Source organism: Macaca mulatta, chromosome 4, assembly GCF_049350105.2.
Source record: "Macaca mulatta isolate MMU2019108-1 chromosome 4, T2T-MMU8v2.0, whole genome shotgun sequence".
Classification (NCBI taxonomy): domain Eukaryota; kingdom Metazoa; phylum Chordata; class Mammalia; order Primates; family Cercopithecidae; genus Macaca; species Macaca mulatta.
In genome coordinates, this window is record NC_133409.1 from 11,479,703 (window position 1) to 11,505,633 (window position 25,931).

Genomic DNA, 25,931 nt, shown 5'->3' on the forward strand with positions numbered 1-25,931 from the left:
TGAGAGCCATTTGTGCTTGTAGGAATCATATGGTACTTTTAATGGGTATGTTAGAAAGGCACCGATAATGACCTTGTTCCCGCACAAAGGAGAGGATGTGGGGTGCCCCTACATATTGTCCCACCTCTTGTGACATGTATCGTTTTGGAATTTCCAGTGGCTTGATCAGGAACTACTGCAGGAATCCAGATCCTGTGGCAGCCCCTTATTGTTATACCATGGATCCCAATGTCAGGTGGGAGTACTGCAACCTGACACAATGCTCAGACGCAGAGGGGACTGCCGTCGCACCTCCGACTGTCACCCCGGTTCCAAGCCTAGAGGCTCCTTCTGAGCAAGGTAAGGAGCCTGTGGCCAGACATCTACACGCTTAGACGCCGGGATGAAAAGCCATGGAAATTCTGACTGGTGAAACAGCTTTCAGTGGTCCACGGATGCTGGAGTGTTGACCGAGTCCTGCCATGTAGGAGGAAGCCTCCGTGCAGTGTCTGGAGGAGTCAGGGGAGTGATTTCTGGTACAACGTAGGTGAGCTGTGTCTTTAGGATGGGCACAAACCCTCCAGGGTGTGCTCAGGAAGCTTTTTCAGGGATTTCTTCAAGTAGACAGCATTCGGTGCAATCTTCAGCATTGCAGATTCCGAGAAATATGACTCTGGAGCCTGTGACCCTCGAGAAGCCTAACCGGGCTTCCTTAATTCCATATCGCCTTGGGTCTGTGGAGCAGCACGTGAACTCCCAATGCTCTAAGGCTCTGTAGCCCTTGGCTTGAAGGGACTGATTTCTCCGTATTCTTAAACCTCTTTCTGATGGTACTTGTACCTGGGAGGGGTCCGGAGAGAAAGAGTAGTAGATTTCTCCTTGATTACAATTCAGGATGCGGGGCACCAGAGGATTCCCTCTCTCCTCCAAAGGAATAAGCTTTTGGCCTGCACACATCCCTGAGAAGCAAAGTGTCTTTGTCTTCAGTCAGATGTAGAGGACCGCTTTCTGCCCCATGACCCGGAAGCCAAAGGCCTTTGGCTTTCATGATGAACGGTCTCAGGAAACATGCAAGATTTCCATGTCTGTCCCCGCCTCTGCCCCCGACAGCCGATTACCACCTGCAGCCCGCAATGCCAAGTGCAGTGCATTTTGCTCGAGCCTGCCCCATCCTCCTCATGAACATTCAGTAGAGTTTCCCAGAAAGGTGCTTGCTCATGAGCGCACTTTCCAATGAGGAGCAGTCTGATCTGTTGTGTTTCTCTAAGGTTTCAGGTGAAATATTTCCAAGAACTGACTACGGTTCTAGAATGGTAGGAATCTGTTGCTTTGGCGTTGGTTTGTTGGTTGGTTTTCTCACATCCCTCGGTCTACAGATAAGGAAAAGAGTACGGTCGTAATTCTCATAGACTCCTTCCTGGTTTTGTCATCCGTGGTTTCGCATGTATCTCTGTTCTAAGAGACACTCAGCTTGATTTCTTCTGTTTTCCTTTCAGCACCGACTGAGCAAAGGCCTGGGGTGCAGGAGTGCTACCACGGTAATGGACAGAGTTATCGAGGCACATACTTCACCACTGTGACAGGAAGAACCTGCCAAGCTTGGTCATCTATGACACCGCACTCTCATAGTCGGACCCCGGAAAACTACCCAAATGGGTATGTCTTTGTTCTTTACCGTAGGAGAAGAAAGGGTCAACTGAAGTTTCTGTTAGAAGAGACGTGCTTCAAGCTGAGTTCTCCGAACTCAACTTGTGTCATACGCAGATGGCGTAGCAAAATGTCTCAGGATGATTGCGTTGGAGCTACGGGTCTGAGAGAAGAGAACTGTTAAGCTGCCTCTCCTTCCTCCTAGTTTTATGGAGCAGAAGGGACATCTGGAGGCGAGGACATCACATGATGAAGAAAGTCAGAATGGCAAACGACCAAACACTTAGATTACCCTTCCACAACACCCACTAAGGGTCAATGAAGACTTTCCAATTGGAATTCTGTTATTCTGACTTCCAATTCCTGAAGGGAAGGTTGTGTTTGCCTTTTCTGTCTGGGCTCATGAGGAAAGATAGGTGCTTATTTATGGACAGGTAAATGTATCTCTTTCTACGTCTATGTAAACTCCAATGGGGGAGGGAAACACTCGGCCTTAAGTACCAGTGACCTGAAGGGATATGGGTTCGCAACAAGAGAAGAGCCAAGGCAGGAAGGCAGATGAGAGTGAGCAAAGAGATGGATGCTGAAAAACAAAAGGGATGTGGAGATGGACAGAAGCCTGGGTCTGAGCACCCCAGGGCCAATTTTTTGGCCATGAACGAGTACGAAAGACATGGAAAAATGGTTTCTTCATGTGGCACAGGAGATGGTAGAGGACCTAGAGAATTGAGAGAGGGGCAATGATGAGCTCAACTCCATAGATGCCTTGGCATTCTTCCTGGATACCCTCCTGCACTGACTTGCAAGGAGATGGAGCCCAAGCAGACTGTAGCCATCTTGTTGAAGGTAGGGGAGTGGTTGGAGTTTGGGATGACTCTGGTAGCTAAAACTTTCTAGGTCTGCCAGGAATAAGACCTGGTTTGTGGAGGAAAGGAGCTCTACAAATATGCAAAGAAGTCTCCTCCAGTTGTTGGCTTGACATGACGCTGCATGTGCACAGAAAATGGTTCCACAAGAAAGTATGGCAACGAACATTTACTGAGAAACAGCAACTACAAGAGAACAGCAAGCTCAATAAAGAAGACAGAGATCACATAGCACTGTGGGAGACTAGAATTCTTACTAGCTAGACAGGAGAGTCCTCACAGAACACGTTGCCATTTCCGTGGAGACCCTAGAACAGCCATATTAATATATTCCGAGAATACAGGCAGCTGCAGACAATCCGTTTCATAGCTGAAAAGCGAGTGTCCAAGCATCAATGGTTTTCAAGTCAATGAACTGCCAGTGAGAGGAAACCTCAAGTCTCTTTACAAGTAAACAAGAAAGTCAATTGGCTCACCTATGAGGTTTCCCAAGAGTGAGTCTTAAATTTAAACTTTGACTGCATGTCAGAAAGCATTTCGTGTGATCCATAACCAGGAAATAAATCAGGCAATACAAACAAGCTCAGAAATGACAGAAATGATTAGAATTGCATGAAAATTTGACACATCAGTATGACAACCGATTTCAAATATTTAAACAAATGAATATGAAACCAACCAGATGTGATATCAAGAGAAATTAACAGTATAGAATAGCCAAATCAAATTAAAGAACTAATATAAAAACAGTGTGTCTTAAATGAATAAATTACTGCATGGCCACCTGATCAAGTTAGACATTTCAGAAGAAAAAATTAACCAAACAGCAATTCTACAGAACCTACAGAACTAGTTGCACACACACACACACCCAAATTCAAAACACACCCGTACACGGACACATGCAAAATCTCACAAGTTCTCTCACACACAAGGACACTCCAGAAGAAATAGTGCAATACGAAATCAGCCGAGCTTCACAGACATGTAGGAAAATATGAAAAGATTTATTGCATGTGGGAAGCAAGTCACAGAAAAGAGCAAGGGAGTTTGGAGTAGAAGCAAGTACCGGAATCAAGGATGGTTGATAACTTTTCAGTTATGAAGAAGGTTGACAAAATCACAGTTTCATGAAACTCTAGGGATCAAATAGGAAATTTCAGAAACAAACAAACAAACAAACAAACAAACAAACAGAAAAAACCGTGTGTGTTGTACTTCTGTACATCACAGGTCGAAGGTAACAAGGCACAGGCATAATACAAAGAAACATCTCAGGAGAAAGTGGAGGAAAAAGAGCTGTGTCTTCCCAGAAGTACAGTAATACAAATTGCCTATGCGTTCACCTCAGAAAAACTGGAAGCCGGATGCCAGGGATTATTATTAAAATGATAATCTGAAACTAGAAGAGATCAACTGAGAATGCTGAATCCAGCAATAAAATGCCTTGATGACGATCTCTGTTGGATAAATGCATATTGTGCACTGCCCCAAACAGAGAAACCAGAAACTGCCAGACTTTGGAATGAGCAGCCTTATGTAACAAGAGACGTGACCCGAAGGAATTAGATAGAAGAAGAATAGAAGAAGAAGGGAACTTTCTGCAGCCAACATAATGTAGAATCCAGCACTTCACAAACGTAGATAGATGTAAATGCAAAATATTTTCTCGATCAAATTTCTATGTCTTTTTCAATGAGAGTTGACTGCTTGAAGCAGAATGATAGCACTACGTTTAAGTTTAGCATATGTAGAGGTAACAGGTTGAACATGTAGCGTAAATCATGCAGGTAATAATTGGAAGTGTACCACTGTGTCTTACCTCATGCACGATGGTATGTAATATTAACAAAAGGTTACTGTGTGGGTTGAAAGGGATATTGCAAATCCTGGAGCAATCACAAAGTTTTGAGCTCTGAGTTTTATGTTATAATAAGAATATCCCATGCATTCCAAAGAGGGAAGCCAAGGAAGAAAAAGAAGTCTTACAAGAGCTCGGGCTCTTATACATCCAGTTGCTGATTGAACCAGCTTCCTGGAATGGAGGGTCTGAGGTTGAGACTCGATCACAGTTGTAGAGTCTCTAGAGAGAGAGTGTTGGATCACCATGGCCCAGAATACATTTCTCATTTTCTCGGGCAGCCACAGGTCATGAATGTGAGGATACTGAGAGGTTGGAGCAACGTTCTTGGGAGGCGTAAGGAAGAGCGAATGCTTCAAGATCCCCGCAGCCCAATCTCCTCCCCTGCTTTGCCCCCTTCTTCATTGCTTTCTGCTCCTCCCTAGCAGTCCGACCTCTTCAGATCCCTTAATCTACCCTGCCGTCTTCCTTGATGCCATGGGTCCCACTGTTCTTTCAACTCATCCGCTTTCCCTCAGTCCCGGAGTGGCTGCGACCAGCAGAGGATATATTGAGAGCAAGAGAGAAGGTCCTGCCCACGAACCCATTCTAGAGATACTGCATCCTGCTTGGGAGCAAATTTTCCAGGGCAGCTTTGAGAAGTCCTGCTGAAAGAAACCTACTTGACCCACGTGATATGAGAATGACAGACAGTAACAGTATTTGCACAATGCGTTTCCATGTGAAACGTAGAGCCCTTTCACTACGTTTTGAGTACATAGTATGGGAAGGTTGACCTGGAAAGGCTGTTCTACTGGATGCCATATTTTCTCGGAAGAACTACATGTTAGTTGCAACTCCCACTTTAGAATATGAAGCCCTACCGAGAGAGATACGCAGAACTAGACAGATACAGATACTTTTGTGTGCGAATCAACAATGGCACAATACAGGCGTCAAAATGCGTACCAGTTATTCCAGAGAGATGGATTGAGCAGAAGGTAGAAGGAGAATAGTCTGATCATGTTTTGGCCACGTGTATGCATTATCTCAGTGTCTCTAGGAAGCGTTTACTCCTTTAGATTTACAAAAATAGTAATAATCTCTTAATTATGAGAAATGCGCAGAGAGGATCAGTGATTGAGAGCCATTCGTGCTTGTGGCAATCATATGGTACTTTTAATGGGTATACTAGAAAGGCACCAGGAACGACCATGTTGCCGCACAAAGGAGAGGGTGTGGCGTCCCCGTGCATAGTGTCCCACCTCTTGTGACATGTATCGTTTTGGAATTTCCAGTGGCTTGATCAGGAACTACTGCAGGAATCCAGATCCTGTGGCAGCCCCTTATTGTTATACGATGGATCCCAATGTCAGGTGGGAGTACTGCAACCTGACACAATGCTCCGACGCAGAAGGGACTGCCGTCGCACCTCCGACTGTCACCCCGGTTCCAAGCCTAGAGGCTCCTTCTGAGCAAGGTAAGGAGCCTGTGGCCAGACATCTACACGCTTAGACGCTGGGATGAAAAGCCATGGAAATTCCCAGTGGTGCGGCAGCTTTCAATGGTCCACGGATGCTCGAGTGTTGACTGAGTTCTGCCATGTAGGAGGAAGCCTGCGTGCACTCTCTGGGGGAGTCAGCGGAGTGATTTCTGGTACAACGTGGGTGGGCTGTTTCTTTAGGATGGGCCCAAAGCCTCCAGGGCGATTGCCTGCACAAGTCACCTCGTTGTAAAACGGACTATCTCAGTGTCTTAGCCAACGTTTTTATTGTGACATGCTCTGAAGTGTGTGACTCTTTCCAAGCCAGGAAGCATTTCCAGGGATTGCTTCAAGTAGACAGCATTGGGTGCAATCTTCCGCATTGCAGATTCCGAGAAATATGACTCTGGAGCCTGTCGCCCTCGAGAAACCTAACAGGGCTTCCTTAATTCCATATCGCCCTGGGTCTGTGGAGCAGTACATGAGCTCCCAATGCTCTAAGGCTCTGCAGCCCTAGGCTTTGAAGGGAGTGATTTCTCAGTGTTCTTAAACCTCTTTGTGATGGCACTTGTACCTGGGAGGGGTCTGGAGAGAAAGAGTAGTAGACTTCTCCTTTATTGCAATTCAGGATGCGGGGCACGAGAGGATTCCCTCTCTCCTCCAAAGGAATAAGCTTTTGGCCTGCACACATCCCTGAGAAGCAAAGTGTCGTTGCCTTCAGTCAGATATAGAGGACCGTTTTCTGCCCCATGGCCTGGAAGCCAAAGGCCTTGGCTTTCATGAACAACGGTCTAGGGAAACATACCTGTCCCCGCCTCTGTCCCCGACAGCCGATTACCACCTGCAGCCCGCATTGCCAAATGCAGTGCCCTTTGCTCGATCCTGCCCCATTCAGTAGAGTTTCCTAGAAAGGTGGTTGCTCGTGAGCGCACTTTCCAATGAGGAGAGCAGTCTGATCTGTTGTGTTTCTCTAAGGTTGCAGGTGAAATATTTCCAAGAACTGACTACGGTTCTAGAATGGTAGGAATCTGTTGCTTTGGTGTTGGTTTGTTGGTTGGTTTTCTTACATCCCTCGGTCTACGGATAAGGAAAAGAGTACGGTCGTAATTCTCATAGACTCCTTCCTGGTTGTGTCATCAGTGGCTTCACATGTATGTCTGTTCTCAGAGATCCTCAGCTTGATTTCTTCTGTTTTCCTTTCAGCACCGACTGAGCAAAGGCCTGGGGTGCAGGAGTGCTACCACGGTAATGGACAGAGTTATCGAGGCACATACTTCACCACTGTGACAGGAAGAACCTGCCAAGCTTGGTCATCTATGACACCGCACTCTCATAGTCGGACCCCGGAAAACTACCCAAATGGGTATGTCTTTGTTCTTTACCGTAAGAGAAGAAAGGGTCAACTGAAGTTTCTGTTAGAAGAGACGTGCTTCAAGCTGAGTTCTCCGAACTCAACTTGTGTCAGACGCAGATGGCGTAGCAAAATGTCTCAGGATGATTGCCTTGGAGCTACGGGTCTGAGAGAAGAGAACTGTTAAGCTGCCTCTCCTTCCTCCTAGTTTTATGGAGCAGAAGGGACATCTGGAGGCGAGGACATCACATGATGAAGAAAGTCAGAATGGCAAACGACCAAACACTTAGATTACCCTTCCGCAACACCCACTAAGGGAAGTACAAGCAAGCTCAGAAATGACAGAAATGATTAGAATTGCATGAAAATTTGACATATCGGGATGATAACGGATTTCAAATGTTTAAAAAAAGAATATGCAACAAACCAGATATCATATCAAGAGAAATTAACAGTATAGAATAGCGAAATCAAGTTAAAGGACTAGTATAAAAAAAGTATGTCTTAAATGAGAAAGTTCCTGTATAGCCTCCTGCTTAAGTTAGACATTTCCGAAGAAAAAATTAACCAAGAAAGAAATCTACAGAACCTGCAGAACTAGTTACACATACACACCCAAACTCAAAACACACCTCTACACGCATGCACGCAAAAACTCACAAGTTCTCTCACACACACAAGCACACCCCTGAAGAAATAGTGAAATATAAAATCAACAAAGCTTCACAGACATGTAGGAAAATATGAAAAGATTTCCTGCATGTGGGAAGGAAGTCACAGAAAAGAGCAAGGGAGTTTGGAATAGAAGCAAGTACCAGAATCAAGAATGGTTGATAACTTTTCAGTTATGAGGAACATTGAAAATATCACAGTTGCATGAAACTCTATGGAACAATTAGGGAAATTGGAAAAAAAACCCAAAAAACCTGTGTGCTGTACTTTTGTACCCACAGTTTGAAGGTAACAAGGCAAAGGTATAATACGAAGAAACATCTCTGGAGAAAGTGGAGGAAAAACAGCTGTGTCTTCCTAGAAGTAGAGTGTTACAAATTGCTAATGGGTTCACCTCAGAAACACTGGAAGCCACATACCAGGGAATATTATTGAAATGATAATCTGGAACCAGAAGAGATCAACTGAGAATGCTGAATCTCGCAATAAAATGCCGTGAAGCTGATCTGTGTTGGATAAATGCATATTGTGCACTGCCCCAAAAAAGAAACCAAAAACCGCCAGACTTTGGAAACAGCAGCCTTCTGTAACAAGAGAGGTGACCTGAAGGAATTAGATAGAAGAAGAGGAGAAGAAGAAGGGAACTTTCTACAGCCCATGTAATGTGGAATCCAGTAATTGGCAAATGCAGATAGATGTAAATGCAAAATATTTTCTTGATCAAATTTGTATATCTTTTAAAATGAGGGTGGACTACTTGAAGCAGAATGATAGCAATATGGTTAACTTTAGCATATGTAGAGGTAACAATTTGAACATGAAGCATAAATCCTGCAGGTAATAATTGGAAGTATACCACTGTAAGTTTCTTACCTCATGCACGATGGTATGTAATATTAATAAAAGGTTTCTGTGTGAAATCAAAGGGATATTGCAAATCCTAGAGCAATCACACAGTTTTGAACTCTGAGGCTTATGGTATAATAAGAATATTCCATGCATTCCAAAGAGGGAAGCCAAAGAAGAAAAAGAAGTCTTTCAAGAACTCGGGCTCTTATACATCCAGTTGCTGATTGAACCAGCTTCCTGGAATAGAGGGTCTGAGGTTTAGACTAGGTCACAACTGTAGAGTCTCGTGTAGAGTCTCGAGAGAGAGAGTGTTGGATCCCCATCGCCCATAATACATTCCCATTTTCTCATGCAGCCACAGGTAATGAATGTGAGGATACTGAGAGGTTGGAGCAACGTTCTTGGGAGGCATAAGGAAGAGCGAATGCTTCAAGATCCCCGCAGCCCAAACTCTTCCCCTGCTTTGCCCCCTTCCTCATTGTTTTCTGCTCCTCCATAGCTGTCCGACCTCTTCAGATCTCTTAGTCTACCCTGCCGTCTTCCTTGATGCCATGGGTCCCACTGTTCTTTCAACTCATCCGCTTTCCCTCAGTCCCAGAGTGGCTGCGGCCAGCAGAGGATAGATTGAGAGCAAGAGAGAAGGTCCTGCCCAGGAACCTATTCTAGAGATACTGCATCCTGCCTGGGAGCAAATTTTCCAGGGCAGCTTTGAGAAGTTGTGCAGAAATAAACCTACTCTACTTGACCCACTTGATATGGGAATGACAGACAGTAATAGTATTTGCAGAATGCATTTCCATGTCAAACGTAGAGCCTTTTCAGTACGTTTTCGGTACATAGTGTGTGAAGGTTGGCCTGGAAAGGCTGTCCATCTGGATACCATGTTTTCTTGGAAGAACTATGTGTTAGTTGCAATTTCCACATTAGAATATGAAGCCCTACCGAGAGAGATACTGAGAACTAGACAGATACAGATACTTTTGTATGTGAATAAACAATGGCACAATACAGACGTCAAAATCCATACCAGTTATTCCAGAGAGATGGATTGGGCAGAAGGTAGAAGGAGAATAGTCGGATCATTTTTGGGCCACGCGTATGCATTATCTCCGTGTTTCTAAGAAGTGTTTGCTACTTTAGATTTAAAAAAAAATCTTAATAATCTCTTAAGTATGAGAAGTGTGCAGAGAGGTTTAGGAATGAGAGCCATTTGTGCTTGGGGCAATCATATGGTACTTTAAATGGGTATATTAGAAAGGCACCGGTAATGACCTTGTTGCCGCACAAAGGAGAGGGTGTGGGGTGCCCGTGCATAGTGTCCCACCTCTTTTGACATGTATCATTTTGGAATTTCCAGTGGCTTGATCAGGAACTACTGCAGGAATCCAGATCCTGTGGCAGCCCCTTATTGTTATACCATGGATCCCAATGTCAGGTGGGAGTACTGCAACCTGACACAATGCTCAGACGCAGAAGGGACTGCCGTCGCACCTCCGACTGTCACCCCGGTTCCAAGCCTAGAGGCTCCTTCTGAGCAAGGTAAGGAGCCTGTGGCCAGACATCTACACGCTTAGACGCTGGGATGAAAAGCCATGGAAATTCCCAGTGGTGCAGCAGCTTTCAATGGTCCACGGATGCTGGAGTTCTGCCATGTAGGAGGAAGCCTCCGTGCACTCTCTTGGGGAGACAGCTGAGTGATTTCTGGTACAGAGTTGGTGGGCTGTGTCTTTAGGGTGGGCACAAAACCTCCAGGGTGTGCCCAGAAAGTTTTCCAGGGATTTCTTCAAGTAGGCAGCATTCAGTGCAATCTTCAGCATTGCGGATTCCAAGAAATATGACTCTGGAGTCTGTCACCCTCGAGAAACCCAGCAGGTCTGCCTTTATTCCATATCGCGCTGCGTCAATGGAGCAGTACATGAACTCCCAGTGCTCTAAGGCTTTGCAGCCCTAGGCTTTGAAGGGAATGATTTCTCCGTATTCTTAAACCTCTTTCTGATGGCACCTGTACCTGGGAGGGGTCTGGAGAGAAAGAGCAGTAGATTTCTCGTTTATTGCAATTCAGGATGCGGGGCATGAGAGGATTCCCTCTCTCCTCCCGAGGAATAAGCTTTTGGCCTGCACACATCCCTGAGAAACAAAGTGTCTTTGCCTTCAGTCAGATATAGAGGACCGTTTTCTGCCCCATGGCCCGGAAGCCAAGGGCCTTGGCTTTCATGATCAATGGTCTCGGAAACATGCAAGATTTCCTTGTCTGTTCCCGCCTCTGTCCCCGACAGCCCATTACCCACTGCAGCCCACATTGCCAAATGCAGTGCCTTTTGGTCGATCTTGCCCCATCTTCCTCATGAACATTCAATAGAGTTTCCCAGAAAGGTGCTTGCTTGTGAGCGCACTTTCCAATGAGAAGCAGTCTGATCTGTTCTGTTTCTCTAAGGTTTCAGGTGAAATATTTCCAAGAACTGACTACGGTTCTAGAATGGTAGGAGTCTGTTGCTTTGGTGTTGTTTTGTTGGTTGGTTTTCTCACATCCCTCGGCCTGCGTATAAGGAAAAGAGTACGGTCGTAATTCTCATAGACTCCTTCCTGGTTGTGTCATCAGTGGCTTCACATGTTTCTCTGTTCTCAGAGATACTCAGCTTGATTTCTTCTGTTTTCCTTTCAGCACCAACTGAGCAAAGGCTTGGGGTGCAGGAGTGCTACCACGGTAATGGACAGAGTTATCGAGGCACATACTTCACCACTGTGACAGGAAGAACCTGCCAAGCTTGGTCATCTATGACACCACACTCTCATAGTCGGACCCCAGAAAACTACCCAAATGCGTATGTCTTTGTTCTTTACTGTAAGTTATGAAGGACCAATGGAAATTTCTATTAGAAGTGTCATACTTCAAGCTTCGTGTTCTGGACTGAAATTTTCTCAGATGAATAGTGCTTAGGAAAATATCTCTGGAATATTGTCTTTGAGCCCGGGGTCTAGGAGAAGACAACTGTTAATCTGGTCTCATTCTTCCTGGTTTAGAAGAGCAGAAAGTTTTCTGGAGACGAAGATATTACATTTAGAAATAGTCAAGATGCCATCCACGAAACTCTTAGAGTAACCTTCCACAACACCCACTAAGGTTCTATGCAGCCTTTTATCATGGGAATTCTGTTAAACACACCTGCAATTACTGGAGTGAAAGTTCTGTTGGGGTTTTCTGTTTTGACTTACAAGGAAAGTATATATGTATATCTATGGAGAGATGAATCTATCTCTTTCTATATCTATGTCTTCCCCAATATGTAGAAACAGAGTCGGTTCTGACCACCAGTGATCTGAAGTGATACTGGTTGTTAGAAAGAGAATAGAAATGGCAGAAAGGTAGATGAGAGTCAGCAAAGAGAGAGATGCTGGAAAATAAAAGTGGTGGATAGATTGAAAGAAGCCCAGGTCTGACCAACCCATGGCCAGTCTTTTGGCCATAAGTGACTAGCAAAGACAGGGACAAATGGTTTCTACATGTTGGAAAACAGACGGTAGTGCACCAAAAGAATAGTGAGAGGGGGAACAATGAAATCAACTCCATAAATGCAATGGCTTTCTTTCTGGAGTCTCTTGTTGCACTGAAGAGCAAGATGATGGAGCCCAGATGGACTGTAGCCATCTTGCTGAATGTAGGAGAGAGATTGGAATTTGGGCCTACTGTCGTAGCTAGGATTTTATAGGCCTACTGATAGTAAGAATGGATTTGTGGATGAAAGGAGCTCCAGGAGCACACATAGTAGTCTCCTCAAATCTTTGGCTAAACATGATGCTGCATGTACACAGAAAAAGGTTCCACAAGAAAGTTGAGAAAAGAATATATCCTGAGGAATAGCTACTGCAATTGAACAGTGAGCTCAATGAAGAGGACAGAGCTCTCATAGCATTCTGGAATATTAGAGTTCTGACCAGCTGGAGGAGAGACCTCACTGAACCTCTTGAGAATACAGTAGAGACTCCAGAAAAGTCATACTTTAGAAGTAGAATTAGTAAATTCCTAGAACAAAGGCAGCTCTAGACAAATGCTAGCAAAGCTGAAAAGCAAGTCTCCAAGCATTAAAATGGTTTCCAAGTCAATTAACTGCTGGGAGAGGAAAACTCAATCCTGTTAACAGGTAAACTCAACAAAGTCAAGTAGCTCAGCTATGTGGTGTTCACAGTGTGAGTCCTAAATTTAAAACTTGACTACACATAGAGAAGCTTTTAGTGTGAACCATGACCAGGAGAAAAATCAGCCAATAGAAATAGACCTAGAAATGACAGAAATGATTAGAATGGCAAAAAAGTTGACATATCAATACGATAACTGAGTTTTAGGATCAAAGAAAGCATGAATATGGAATGAAGCAGATATCATATCAAGAGACAGTAACAGTATAGAAGAGCCAAATCAAATTAAAGAACTAGTATAAGAAGGTTTGCCTTAAATGAAAAAATTACTGAACGAATTCCCAATCGAATGAGATATTTCAGAATTAAAAACTAACTGAAAAACAATTTTATACCACCTACAGAACCAGCTACACATACACACACGACACACACACACACATACACACATACCCACACATGCACAGGCTTAGAAACATGCACACACACACATACACACATGTACCTCCACAAATACTGAAAATGAAATCAACTGATCCTAACAGATGTGTGGGAAAATATAAAAAGATTTCCTGCATGTGGGTAGGACGTCACAGAAGGAGAGGAAGGAGAGATTGCAACAGAAACAAATACTGGAAGCAAGGATAGCTAAAAACTTTTCAAATATGAAGAATATTTAAAAATCACAGATTCAAGAAGCTGAAAGAATCAGATAGGGAGTTAAAAAAACTATAATGCACTTTTGTACATCACAGTTCAACGGTAGAAGGCAAAGATGTAATAACAAGAAACATCTCATGAGAAACCAGAGGAAAAGGAGCGGTGTCTTGATAGAAAAACAGTGATACAAATTGCTAACGTGTTCTCATCAGAAACACTGGAACCCAGATAACAGGGAATGTCGTTAAAATGATAAACTAGAAAAAGAAGAGATCAACCAAGAATGCTATATCCAGCAATAAAATGCCTTGAAGATCATCTGTGTTGGATGAATGCATATTGTGCGCTGCCCCAAATAAATAAACCAAAAACTAATAATTTGGAATCAGCAGGCTCGTGTAACAGGAGATGTTACCCGAAGAAAATTAGCTAGAAGAAGAATAGTACAAGAAGGGAGCTTTCTGTAGCCCATGTAATGAAGAACCCAGCAAATGGCAAATATAGATGTAAATGCAAAATATTTTCTTGATCAAACTTCTGTATCTTTTTAAATGAGAGTTGACTCCTTGAAGCAAGATGATAGCAATATATTTAACTTTAGCAAATGTAGAGGTAAAAATTTGAACATACAGCATAAATCATTTAGGGAATAATTGGAAGTGTACCATTGTAAGTTTCTTACTTTATCCATGATGGTATGTAATATTAATGAAAGGTTGAATTTGTGGGCCCAAAGGGATATTGTAAATCCTAAAGCAACCACAAAATGTTGAATTCTGAAGGATATTGTATAATAAGAATTTTCCATGTATCCAAAAGAGGGAAGCCAAGGAAGAAAAAGAAGTCTTTCAAGTGCTCAAACTCTGAGCCCATCCTGTTGCTCATTGAACCAGCTTCCTGGAATGGAGGGTCTGGGATTAAGACTAGGTCACATATGGAGTCTCTAGAGAGACAGTGTTGGATCCTCATGACCCATAACACATTTCCCGTTTTCCCAGGCAACCACAGGTCACGAATGAGAGGATTCTGAGAGGTTGGAGCAATGTTCCTAGGAGGCATAAGGGGGAGTGAATGCTCTGAGATTTCCCCGACCCCAAGTCCTCCACAGCTGCCCGACCTCTTCAGACCTCATAGTCTACTCAGCTGTCTCCCTTTATGCCATGAGTCCCACTGTTCTTTCAACTCATGCCCTATTCCCTCAGTCCCGGAATTGCTGTGGCCAGCAGAGGATGGACTGAGAGCAGAAGAGGAAGTCCTGACCAGGAAGCCATCCTAGAGATACTGCATCCTTCCTGAAAGCTAGGTTTCCAGGGAAGCTTTGAGAAGTCTTGCAGAAACAAACCGACTTGACCCACCTGATACAGTATCGACAGACAGTAATACTTTTTTGCAATGGTTTGACATGCTAAAGGTAGAGCCTTTTGGCTACATTTCGAGTACATATAGTGAGACCACTGGCCTGGGAAGGATATCATCCTGGATGCCATTTTTTCTCTGGAGAACTATATGTTAGTTCCAACTCACATATCACCATATGAAGTCCTACATAGAGAGATACAGAGAGGTAGACAGATAGAGATACTTTTGTATGTGCATAACCAATTCCACAATACACATGTCAAAATCCATACCAGTTATTCCAGAGAGATGGATTGGGCAGAAGGCAGAAGGAGGATACTGTGATCCCTTTTTGGTCACATGTATGTATTATCTCAGTGTTTCTAGGAAGTGTGTGCTACATTAGATTTTTTTTTTTCTTTAAAAAAAGTGATAATCTATTAAGTTTGAGAAATGTGCAGAGAGGATTAGAGATTGAGAGCCATTTGTCCTTGAGGCAATTGTATGTTATCTCTATTGGGAATATTTCAAAGGCACCAGTTATGACCTTGTTGTAGCAAAATATATAGTGTTCCTGTGTATTGACCCATTTTTTTGTGATGTGTATTCTTTTGGAATTTCCAGTGGCTTGGTCAAGAACTACTGCCGAAATCCAGATCCTGTGGCAGCCCCTTGGTGTTATACAACGGATCCCAGTGTCAGGTGGGAGTACTGCAACCTGACACGATGCTCAGATGCAGAAGGGACTGCTGTCATGCCTCCAAATATTATTCCGGTTCCAAGCCTAGAGGCTTTTCTTGAACAAGGTAAGAAGCTGTGGCCAGACATTTATGTGCTTGGATGCTGGGATGAAAAGCCATGGAAACCCCCACTGATGCACAAGCCTTCAGTGCTACACTGGTTCTCGTGTGTTGGTTCTGGGTCTGCCATGTGGGAGGAAGCCTTAGTGCACTCTCTAGGGGAGCCAGAGGTGTGATTTTTGGTGCAACCTGTGTGAACTGTGTGAACTGTGTCTTTAGGATGGGCGCAAACCATTCTGGGTGCTCGACTTCACTACTCCCCTCATTGTAAAAGGGACTATCTCAGTGTCCTAGACAAAATTCTTATTGTAATATGCTGTCAGATGTGTGTGTCTTTCCAAGCCAGTAAACTTTCCCAGGCATTTCTTCAAGTAGACAGTGTTCAGTGCAATCGTCAGCATTCTCAGATTCTGAGAAACGTGGCTCTTGATCATGTTATCCTTGAGAAACCTAACAGGGCTGCATTAATTCCATATGTCCCTGGGTCTATGGAGCAGTACGTGAGCTCCCAATGCTCTATCTTTCAGGTCCTTTTCAGTCCGAGGCAGGTTGTACAGTTCTTAGCTTTGAAGGGAGTGATTTTTTAGTGTTCTTTTGCTTCTTTCTGATGGAACTTGTACCTGCAGGGAGTCTGAAGAAAAAGAGTAGTAGACTTTTGCTTTATTACAATGCATTATGCTGGGCATTAGAGGATTCCCTATCTTATCCAAGGTGATAAGCTTTTGGCCTCCACTCATTCCTGAGAAGTGAAGTGTTGTTGCCTCCAGTTTTAGCTGCAGGACTGTTGTCTGTCCCATCACCAGGAGTTTAATGCTTTTCTTTTTTGAGCAATGATCCAGGGAGACATGCAAGGTTCTTGTATGTGTCCTTGCCTCCTCCCCAAAAAACCATTTTAATGCTTGCAGATTTGCTTTTCAGATTTGCCAATTGCATCACCCTTTCTTCTCTGCTGTTCCATATCCTCATGAACACTCTGTAGAGATCCCTAGAAATGATCTTGCATGCTAGTGGAGTTTCCAATGAGAAGCAATCTAATATTTGTTTTCTACTAAGTTTTACATGAAATATTTCTAAGAACTTACTACAGTTCCAGAATGGTAGACGTCTCTTGCTTTCATGTTTGTTTGTTTGTTTGTTTGTTTGTTTGTGTGTTTTCTCATGTCAATTTGCCTATTAATAAAGAATAGAGAATGGCTGTAAATCTCAGAGACTCCTTTCTGGTTTATGTCATAAATGGCTTCGTGTATTTTTACCTTCTAGGAAATACTAAGCTTGATGTCTTCTGTTTTAATTTCAGAACCTACTGAGGAAACCCCCGGGGTACAGGAGTGCTACTACCATTATGGACAGAGTTATCGAGGCACATACTCCACCACTGTTACAGGAAGAACTTGCCAAGCTTGGTCATCTATGACACCACACCAGCATAGTCGGACCCCAAAAAACTATCCAAATGCGTAGGTCTTTGTTCTTTACCATAAGCGAAGGAAGGGCCAATGGAAGTTTCTGTTAGAAGAGTCATGCTTTGAGGTGACCGTTCAGTACTCAACTTGGCTCAGATGTAGAAGAACATTGCTTGTGAGCAAAAGTTCTTAGAGAAGACTTATTTATTTATTTATTTATTTATTTATTTATTTATTTATTTATTTTTGAGACAGAGTCTCGCTCTGTTGCCCAGGCTGGAGTGCAGTGGCATGATCTCGGTTCACTGTAAGCTCCGCCTCCCGGGTTCACACAGTTCTCCTGCCTCAGCCTCTCTAGCAGCTGGTACTACAGGTGCCTGCCACCACACCCGGCTAATTTTTTGTAGTTTTAGTAGAGACAGGGTTTCACTGTTCTAGCCAGGATGATCTCAATCTCCTGATCTCGTGATCCACCCGCCTTGGCCTCCCAAAGTGCTGGGATTACAGGCGTGAGCCACCACACCCGGCCGATAAGACATTATTTAAGCTGGCTCTCCTTCCTCCTAGTTTTATGGAAGCAGGAGGATATATGGAGGTGAGGAGATCTTACTAATAAAACAGTCAGGATGACAAATGACTACAGAGTTAGAGTACCCTTCTACAACACTGGCTGAGGGTTAATGCAACCTTTCACCTTGGAATTCTATCATTCTAAGATCTAGTCCCTGAAGTGAATGTTGTGCTGGCCTTTTGCATCTTGGGTCACAGAGAATTGATATGTGCACATCTATGGAGTGGCAAATCTTTTTCTATCCACATCTTTTTCAATGGGTACAAACATGCTTGGTTCTGAGCACCAGTGATCTGAAGGGATAGGGCTGCCCAGAGGAGAAGAACAAAGGCAGGAAAGCAGATGAGAGTCAGCAAAGGGGTGATGCTGAAAAGTAAAAGGGGCAGGTAGATGGACAGAAGCTATGATCTGTCCACTCTATGGCCGGTCTTTCAGCCATAAGTGACTACCAAAGACATGGCAAAACGGTTTCCACATGTTGAACAGTAGATGCTAGAGGACCAAGAGTATTGCAAGAGGGAGAAAATGAGATCGACCCATCAATGCCTTGGCTTTCTTCAAGGAGACCCTTCCTGCACCAAAAAGCAAGGAGATGGAGCCCAAGCTAACTGTAGCCATGTTGCTGAGTGGAGGAGAGTGATTGGACTTTGGGATTACTCAGGTAGTTAGGATTTTCTAGCTGTGCTAAGAGTAAGAATGGATTTGTGGAGGAAAGGAGCTCCAGGCATAGAAGTCTCCTCAAGTGTTAGACTAAACATAAAGCAACACTTCATAGGAGATTTTCCACAAGAAAATATGGCAAAAAACATCTATTGAGGAACAACAACTACAAGGGAACAGTGAGCTTAATAAAGGTGACAGAGCTCACATAGCATTCTGGAATATTGGAGTTTTGACCAGCCAGAGAGAAGAGACCTCATTGAAAACCTTGGGCATTCAGTAGAGACCTCAGAAAAGTCAGAATTTATGAGTAGAATTTGTATATTCTTAGAATAATGGTGGCTCCAGAAAAACCCTAGCAAAGCTGAAAAGCAAATCTCCAAGCATTAAAAAATGGTGTCCTAGTCAATTAACTGCCCTCTAGAAGAAAACTCATCCCTCTTTACAGGTGAACAACAAAGTTAGGTTGCTGAGCTATGCAATATCCACAGTGTGAGTCCTAAATTTATAACTTTACTACACATAAAAAAAGCATTTAGTGTGAACCATAACCAGGAAAATAATCAGTCAATAAAAGCAGACCCAGGAATGATAGAAATGATTTAAATGGCATGATACTTTGACATATTGGTGTGATAACTACATTTCTGGATTTAAGAAAACATAAATATGAAACATAACAGATATCATATCAAGGGAAAGTAAAAGGATAAATGAGAAATCAAATTAAAGAACTATTAAAAGGTATATCTTAAATGAAAAATTCACTGGGTGGTCTCCCCATCAGGTGAGTTGTTTCCAGAGAAAGAATTAACTGAAAAATAATTCAATAGAATCTACAGAAATAGCTGCACACATACACACACACACTGGCGCATGTGTACACACACACACACACAGAGGTGTGAATCTTAGAGCCACACCAGCACTGAAACATAGAGAAGTAAAAAGTGTTCATTGAGGAATACATAGCAATGCTCAATGTGTTTTACCCTAATAAGAGCTTTTGTGATATATGATTGAAAAACTGACACAACTAAAGAGAGAAATAGATAAGTCCACACTCCGAGTTAGAGATTTCCTTGATTCTCTCACTATGGTTATAAATCTTTCCCAAACACAACAGGCTAGAACAAATATACAAAAAATTAGACATAATATCTTTGTTCTCAATAAAAACTTCGGCCTATTTAACACTATACCAAACTACAGAATACATGTTAAAGTGTGCATGGAGCATTCACTGAGGTATACTCTACACGTGGCCTTCCAGCAAGTCCCCGTAGATTTGAAAGAATTAAAGTCATAGAGAGTGTGTCCCTGGACACAACAGAATAGGGTGAGATAAGAATAATGAAAAGTTTGCTGTCTTCTCAAATATTTGGGAGTCATACGGTGCATTTCAAAATACTCTTTGGGACAAAGAAGAAATCACTAAGGAATTTAGAAAAGTTTTGAACTGAGTAAGAATATAACACAGTCTATCCAAACTTAGGAGATGCAGTGAATGTCTTTAGGCTTTTACATAACTTTAGATGCTCTTAGGGAAAAACAGAAACATGTAAAAATCAAGATTTCAAACTGCAATTCTCCAAGTATAGTCTAGAGAAACCTGAGAACCTTTGAGTACCTTTGGAAACAGTCCATGATGTTAAAAGACTTTGCTATGTCAAAAGTAAGATGCTATTGACCCTTTTTACTTTCATTTTCCAACAAAAGAAGAGTGGAGTTTTCTAGTGGTTACATAGTATGTAATGGCATCATGTCTCTGATGGCTAAGAAAATGGGCCGTTGTTGACTTTGTGTGTTAAAAAATTCTCAGTGTTGGTTTCTCATACAATATTCATCTTGTGTTTTGAAAAAGAAAAGCTCTCTGGAATCCCCTATGAACAAAGACTTTGACAGGTGTTGATCTAAGACCACAGCTTAAATATCTAGACCAAAAAAAAAAAAAAAAAGAGAAAGGAAAAAGCAAATAAGAGCCAAGGAAAGCTGATGGAGAGAAGTAGTCCAAACCAATGACATTCAGTGAACAAGAAAAGAGACCAACAAGGGAGTAAACCCATGAAACAGAAAATTGATACTTTGAAAAGATCCATATGATTGACCACAGTCTGGCTAAACAAATGACAGACCAATGAGGGAGCACAACCATTACCATCTGGAGTAACAGGGGAGAGGCGCCACTGGTATAGCATCTTCCAGGTCTGAAAGCTGAAAAGAAGATTTTGAGAACAACTGTAGGTGAATAAATTCAGGAACGTTAATCATGTGGACCAATTCCTGAGGAAGACAACAAATCAGCAAACCAGATGCTGAATAGATTGTGTAGTCCTATAGAGACATACAGAAAGGCTGACAGAGAAATATTTGTACGTGCATAAAACAATCTACAAGACACACTTCAAAATCAATCTCAGTTAATCTGGAGGAACGTATTTCATAGAAGGTGGAAGGAGGGTATTCTGATCTTCTCTTGTACACATTGATGTTTACTCTCAGTTTTCTTATGGAGCATAGATGACTTTAGATGTGTTACAATATGAATGGTAATTTGAGATGTTCACAGGTGTTTAGAAGTTGAGGACCGTTTGTGCATATTATGGGACCTTTAGTGAAAATATTTCAAAGTTGCTTTTTTATACTTTGTTATAAGAAAACTTAGAGAGTACTGGATGCCTCTGTATCTTCTTCCATCTCTGATGACCTGTATTGTTTTGTAATTTGCAGTGGCCTGACCAGGAACTACTGCAGGAATCCAGATGCTGAGATTCGCCCTTGGTGTTATACCATGGATCCCAGTGTCAGGTGGGAGTACTGCAACCTGACACAATGTCTGGTGACAGAATCAAGTGTCCTTGAAACTCTCACAGTGGTCCCAGATCCAAGCACACAGGCTTCTTCTGAAGAAGGTAGGAAGTCTGTGGCCAGACAACCACACCCTAGGACGTTGGGATGAAAAGAATTGCAAAATCTTAGTGATATAGAAGCCTTCTATGCTCACACAATTCCAAGTAGAATGTGGACTCAGGGTCAGCCACTGGGAAGGAACACTCAGCGCCTTCTCTGGGAGAACCAGAGCTGTGATGTTTAATATCCTGTGAGAGGGTGGTGTCTTTAGGAAGGGTGCAGGCCCTCTAGGGCACCAGACTTACCACTCCCCTGGTTATTCATCAGATCATTTTAGTGTCCTAGCCAAAAGGATATTCTAACATTTTGCCAAATTTGTGAAGATTTACCAAGCTCATGATAAACCTTTCCTGATATTTCTTCAAGTAGGCAGTGTTCATTGCATCTTTGGCTTTGCAGTTTCAGAGGAATGTGGTTTTTGAGTCTGTCATCCTTGAGGAACCTAATAAGACTTTTCTTAGTTCCATATACTTCTAGGTCCAGGTAGAAGTACATAGCCAACAAATGCTCCATCATTCTGGCCTACCTCCATCTTAGGCAGGTCCTACACAACTAGGCTTTGATGGGAGGGATCGCTCAGTGTTCTTGCCCCTCTTTCTCATGGAACATATATCTGTGTTGGTCTTTGAGAAGAAGAGTAGCGGATGTCTACTTTGTTGCAATGCAGAATCCTGGGCCAAAGATACCCCCTCCCTCCAAGTGAATAAAATTTTGGCCAGTACCCCTCTCTGAGAGACAATGTGTCTTCGCCTACAAGTCCTAGATGCAGGACCGCTTCCTGCCCCATCTTCAAGAAGCTGAAGGCTTTGGCTCTGGAGCATTAGCAGTCTAGGGAAATGTGTGACGATTTCATATTTGCCCCCACTGACAGTCAATCACCACCTACAGCCTGCACAGCCTGATGCATAGCAGTCTGGTCTCCTGCCTTATTCTCGGAACACCCAGAAGATGTCTATGCTAAAGAGTAGGCATATGAGTGCAGTTTTGACTGATAGGCACTCTGATCTTTCCTTTGGTGCCCATGTTTTAAAGGAAATCTTTCTAAGAGCTCATTAAAGTTCTACAATGCTATGAATCTTTGGGTTTTATTGGTATGTCCATCTACCTGCTAGTACAGAACAGAGCATGGTAGTCTTTCTCAGAGACAATGGTCCTGTGTCAGTCACAGATTTCTTCTCTTGCTTCTGTGTTCTAGAAATTACTCAGCTTGATTTCTCCTCTTTGAATTTCAGCACCAACGGAGCAAAGTCCCGAGGTCCAGGACTGCTACCATGGTGATGGACAGAGTTATCGAGGCTCATTCTCCACCACTGTCACAGGAAGGACATGCCAGTCTTGGTCCTCTATGACACCACACTGGCATCAGAGGACAACAGAATATTATCCAGATGGGTACGTCCTTGAGTTTTCTTCAAAGAGAGACAGCAGCCCCCTTACATTTCTCTTGAAAGGGCCATGCTTCCAACTAACTTCTTAAGACAAATTTATCTCAGATCTGGAATATTGGGTAGAATGTCTCAGGCTTCTTTCTTCAGGCACAGTGTCTGAAAGGAGAGAAAGGTCAGGCTAGCTCTCTTTTCTCATAGTTGACTAAGGCAGGAAGATATTTGAAGGTGGTGAAGTCTCATGAATAGAAAGCTCAGGAGAACATATGGTCATGTGCTTAGAAATAGCACCATTCCACAATGCCCACTAAAGATCAATTCTATAGTTTAACCAGGGATTTCTGTCATTCTAATCTCCAAGCCCTAAAGTGAAGGTTATGTTACCCATGTTCATCTTGGGCAACAAGTAAAGGATATCTATGTCAACATCCAGATCTTCCTATCACTTTCTCTTCTAACCTGTACAAACACACTGGGTTCTGAGAACAAGGTATCTGAAGAGCTATGTGTTGCCAGCACATGAGGAGCAAATGTAGGAAGGCAGCTGAGAGTCAGGAAGTATAAAGATTCTGAAGAGTTACACATGCAGGAAGATGGACAGAAACCCAGTTCTGACCATGTCAACATTTCTGCCATGAAGGATTAACAAATACATGGGAAAAGTGTTTTCATAGGTTGGACAACAGACATGATAGGCCTGAGAGAATTGAGAAAGGGAATCAAAGGAGATCAACCATACCATGTCCCTGGTATCCTTCCTGGAGACCCTTGAAGGGCAAGTAGATGGAGCCCAGCTGACCACAGCAGTCTTGCTTAATTGAGGAGAGAGACTGGAGTTTGTGATGCCTCAGGCATCTGACACATTCTAGGCTGGCTAAGAATGAGAAGGGATTTGTGGAGGAAAGGAGTTCCAAGAATACGCACAGAAGTCTTCTCAAGGCTTTGACTAAATACAAAGCTGTGTATGCACAGGGAGAGTTTTCACAAAGACAGAGCAATAAAGAAAAGCTAATAGGGAAAGAAAAACTGCAAGGGAACAGTGAGCTCAATGGAGATGCCAGAGCTCACATAGCACTGGAAGATGTTTGAGTTCTGACCACTCAGAGGAGAGACACCTCAATGAACATCTTGGGCATTCAGTAGAAGTCAAATAAAGCCATATTTTGGGAGTAAGATCTTCAGATTCCTAGAAACAAGGTGACTCCAGAAACACTCCAGCAACTCTTCTTCCAAGCCAGTCTAAAAGGATCCAAATTATTTCTAAGTAAATTAACCGCTTTCCAGAAGAAAGTAAACTCAACCCTCCTTAGAGGTAATACAACAACCCTATTGTATTAGGAACGAATACAAGTTGCTCAGTTATATGACATCCCCAGTGTGCAACATCCATTTAAAAATTTACTAGACACAAAAGAAGTTTTCACTGTGATCCATAACTGGGAGAAAAATCACTCAACACAAATAGACCCAGAAATATTAGGAAATATGGCATTGGCAAGAATATTTAAAATATACCTCTGAGAACTGTATTTCAGGAAAATGTCAGCAAAAGCTGACCATGAGAGAAACAAATGCATAATATCAGAAAAAAAAGAATTGAAGAGCCAAATGGAAGTTTAAAAACTGAGAAAAGGTATACTGTAATTAGGAATTCACTGGATGGCCTTATCATCACTTTAGACATTATGGTAGGAAAAGTGAACGATAAAATTATTCAAGTAAAGCTAGACAAACCACAAGACAGACACAAATACACATACACACAATGACTGAACCAATTAATCAACGGAGCCTGAAGGACATCTACAAAAACATCCACACATTTAATATATTTGTTAGACTAGTCACAAAAGGAGAGGAAAAAGATGTTGTGACAGAAATTATACTTGAATCCGTGATGGCTGACAAATTTCCAAACATACAGAAAACGAGAAACTCACAGAGTCATGAAGCTCAATGACTCAGGTATAGATTTTTAAAGAGCAAAAATCTGATTTACTGGGGTACATCATAGTTAAATTGTCTGATTTCAAAGCTAAGAAGAAAAAAAAAGGGGGTTCCTGTGAACAAACATATTGACAGTTGATCTAAGACCACAACTTAAATATCTAGGCAAGGAAAAGCAAATAAGACCCAAGGAAAGAGGATGGAAAGAAATAATCCAAACCAATGACATTCAGTGAACAAGAAAATAGACCAACAAGGGAGTAAATCCATGAAACAGAAAGTTGGTTCTTTGAAAAGAACCTATGATTGACCACAGTCTGGCTAAACAGACGACAGACCAAAGAGGGAGCACAACCATCACCATCAGGAGTAACGGGAGAGGAGCCATTGCTATACCATACTCCAGGTCTGAAAGCTGACAAGAAGATATTGAGAAAAACTATATGAGAATAAATTCATGAATGTAGATCATGTGGATGAATTCCTTAGGTAAACAGCAAATCAGCAAACCAGACACTGAATAGATTGTGTACTCCTACAGAAAGACATTCACATAGCCAGACAGAGAAATATTTGTATGTGCATACAACAATGTACAAGGCACACTTCAAAATCTCTCAGTTAATCCAAAGGAATGTGTTTTGCAGAAGGTGGAAGGAGGGTATTCTGATCCTTTCTTGTACACATTGATGCACATTGATCAATGGGTACGTCTTTGAGTACGTCTCTCGGTTTTCTAATGGAGTATAGATGACTTTGGATGTGTTACAATAAGAATAATGATCTGTCTTTGAAATGTTCACAGTTGTTTAGAAGTTGAGGACCATTTGTGATTGTTATGGGACCTTTAGGAAGAATATTTCAGAGTTGCTTTTTAACACTTTGTTACAACAAAATGTAAAGGGTGCCTGGTGCCCTTGTATCTTCCCCCATCTCTGGTGACCTGTATTGTTTTATAATTTGCAGTGGCCTGACCAGGAACTACTGCAGGAATCCAGATGCTGAGATTCGCCCTTGGTGTTATACCATGGATCCCAGTGTCAGGTGGGAGTACTGCAACCTGACACAATGTCCAGTGACAGAATCAAGTGTCCTCGCAACGTCCATGGCTGTTTCTGAACAAGGTAAGAAGTCTCTGGTCAGACAACCATACCCTTGGACATTGGGATGAAAAGAGTTGCAAAATCTTAGTAATACAGAAGCCTTCCATGCTGCACGAGAATTCGAATGTGGACTCAGGGTCAGCCAATGGGAAGGAAGCCTCAGTGCCTTCTCTGGGGGAACCAGAGCTGTGATTTTTGGCACCCCGTGACAGGGTGGTGTCTTTAGGAAGTGTGCAGACCTTCTAGGGCACTGAACTTACCACTACCCTGGTTATTCAACAGATCATTTCAGTGTCCTAGTGAAAATGGATATGCTAACATCCTGCCAAATTT

General features: G+C 42.7%; 1 protein-coding gene across 12 annotated transcripts in view; it reads left to right on the forward strand.

Moving 5' to 3' along the window:
• The window catches only part of LPA (lipoprotein(a)), a 185,552-nt gene that overhangs the window by 101,049 nt on the left and 58,572 nt on the right, over positions 1–25,931 (forward strand). For 7 of the 12 annotated variants that reach the window (XR_013416145.1, XM_077999211.1, XM_077999213.1 and 4 more), the window contains 11 exons: positions 158–339; positions 1,476–1,635; positions 5,631–5,812; positions 7,019–7,178; positions 10,045–10,226; positions 11,350–11,509; positions 15,444–15,625; positions 16,917–17,076; positions 20,984–21,165; positions 22,396–22,555; positions 25,462–25,619. Coding sequence is in view for 11 of the 12 variants with exons in the window: in XM_077999211.1 (XP_077855337.1) it covers positions 158–339; positions 1,476–1,635; positions 5,631–5,812; positions 7,019–7,178; positions 10,045–10,226; positions 11,350–11,509; positions 15,444–15,625; positions 16,917–17,076; positions 20,984–21,165; positions 22,396–22,555; positions 25,462–25,619 (1,868 nt within the window). In the remaining variant the exon portion in view is untranslated. The remainder of the gene's footprint in view (positions 1–157; positions 340–1,475; positions 1,636–5,630; positions 5,813–7,018; positions 7,179–10,044; positions 10,227–11,349; positions 11,510–15,443; positions 15,626–16,916; positions 17,077–20,983; positions 21,166–22,395; positions 22,556–25,461; positions 25,620–25,931) is intronic. The other 5 variants (XM_077999215.1, XM_077999221.1, XM_077999220.1 and 2 more) reach the window with 2 other exon arrangements.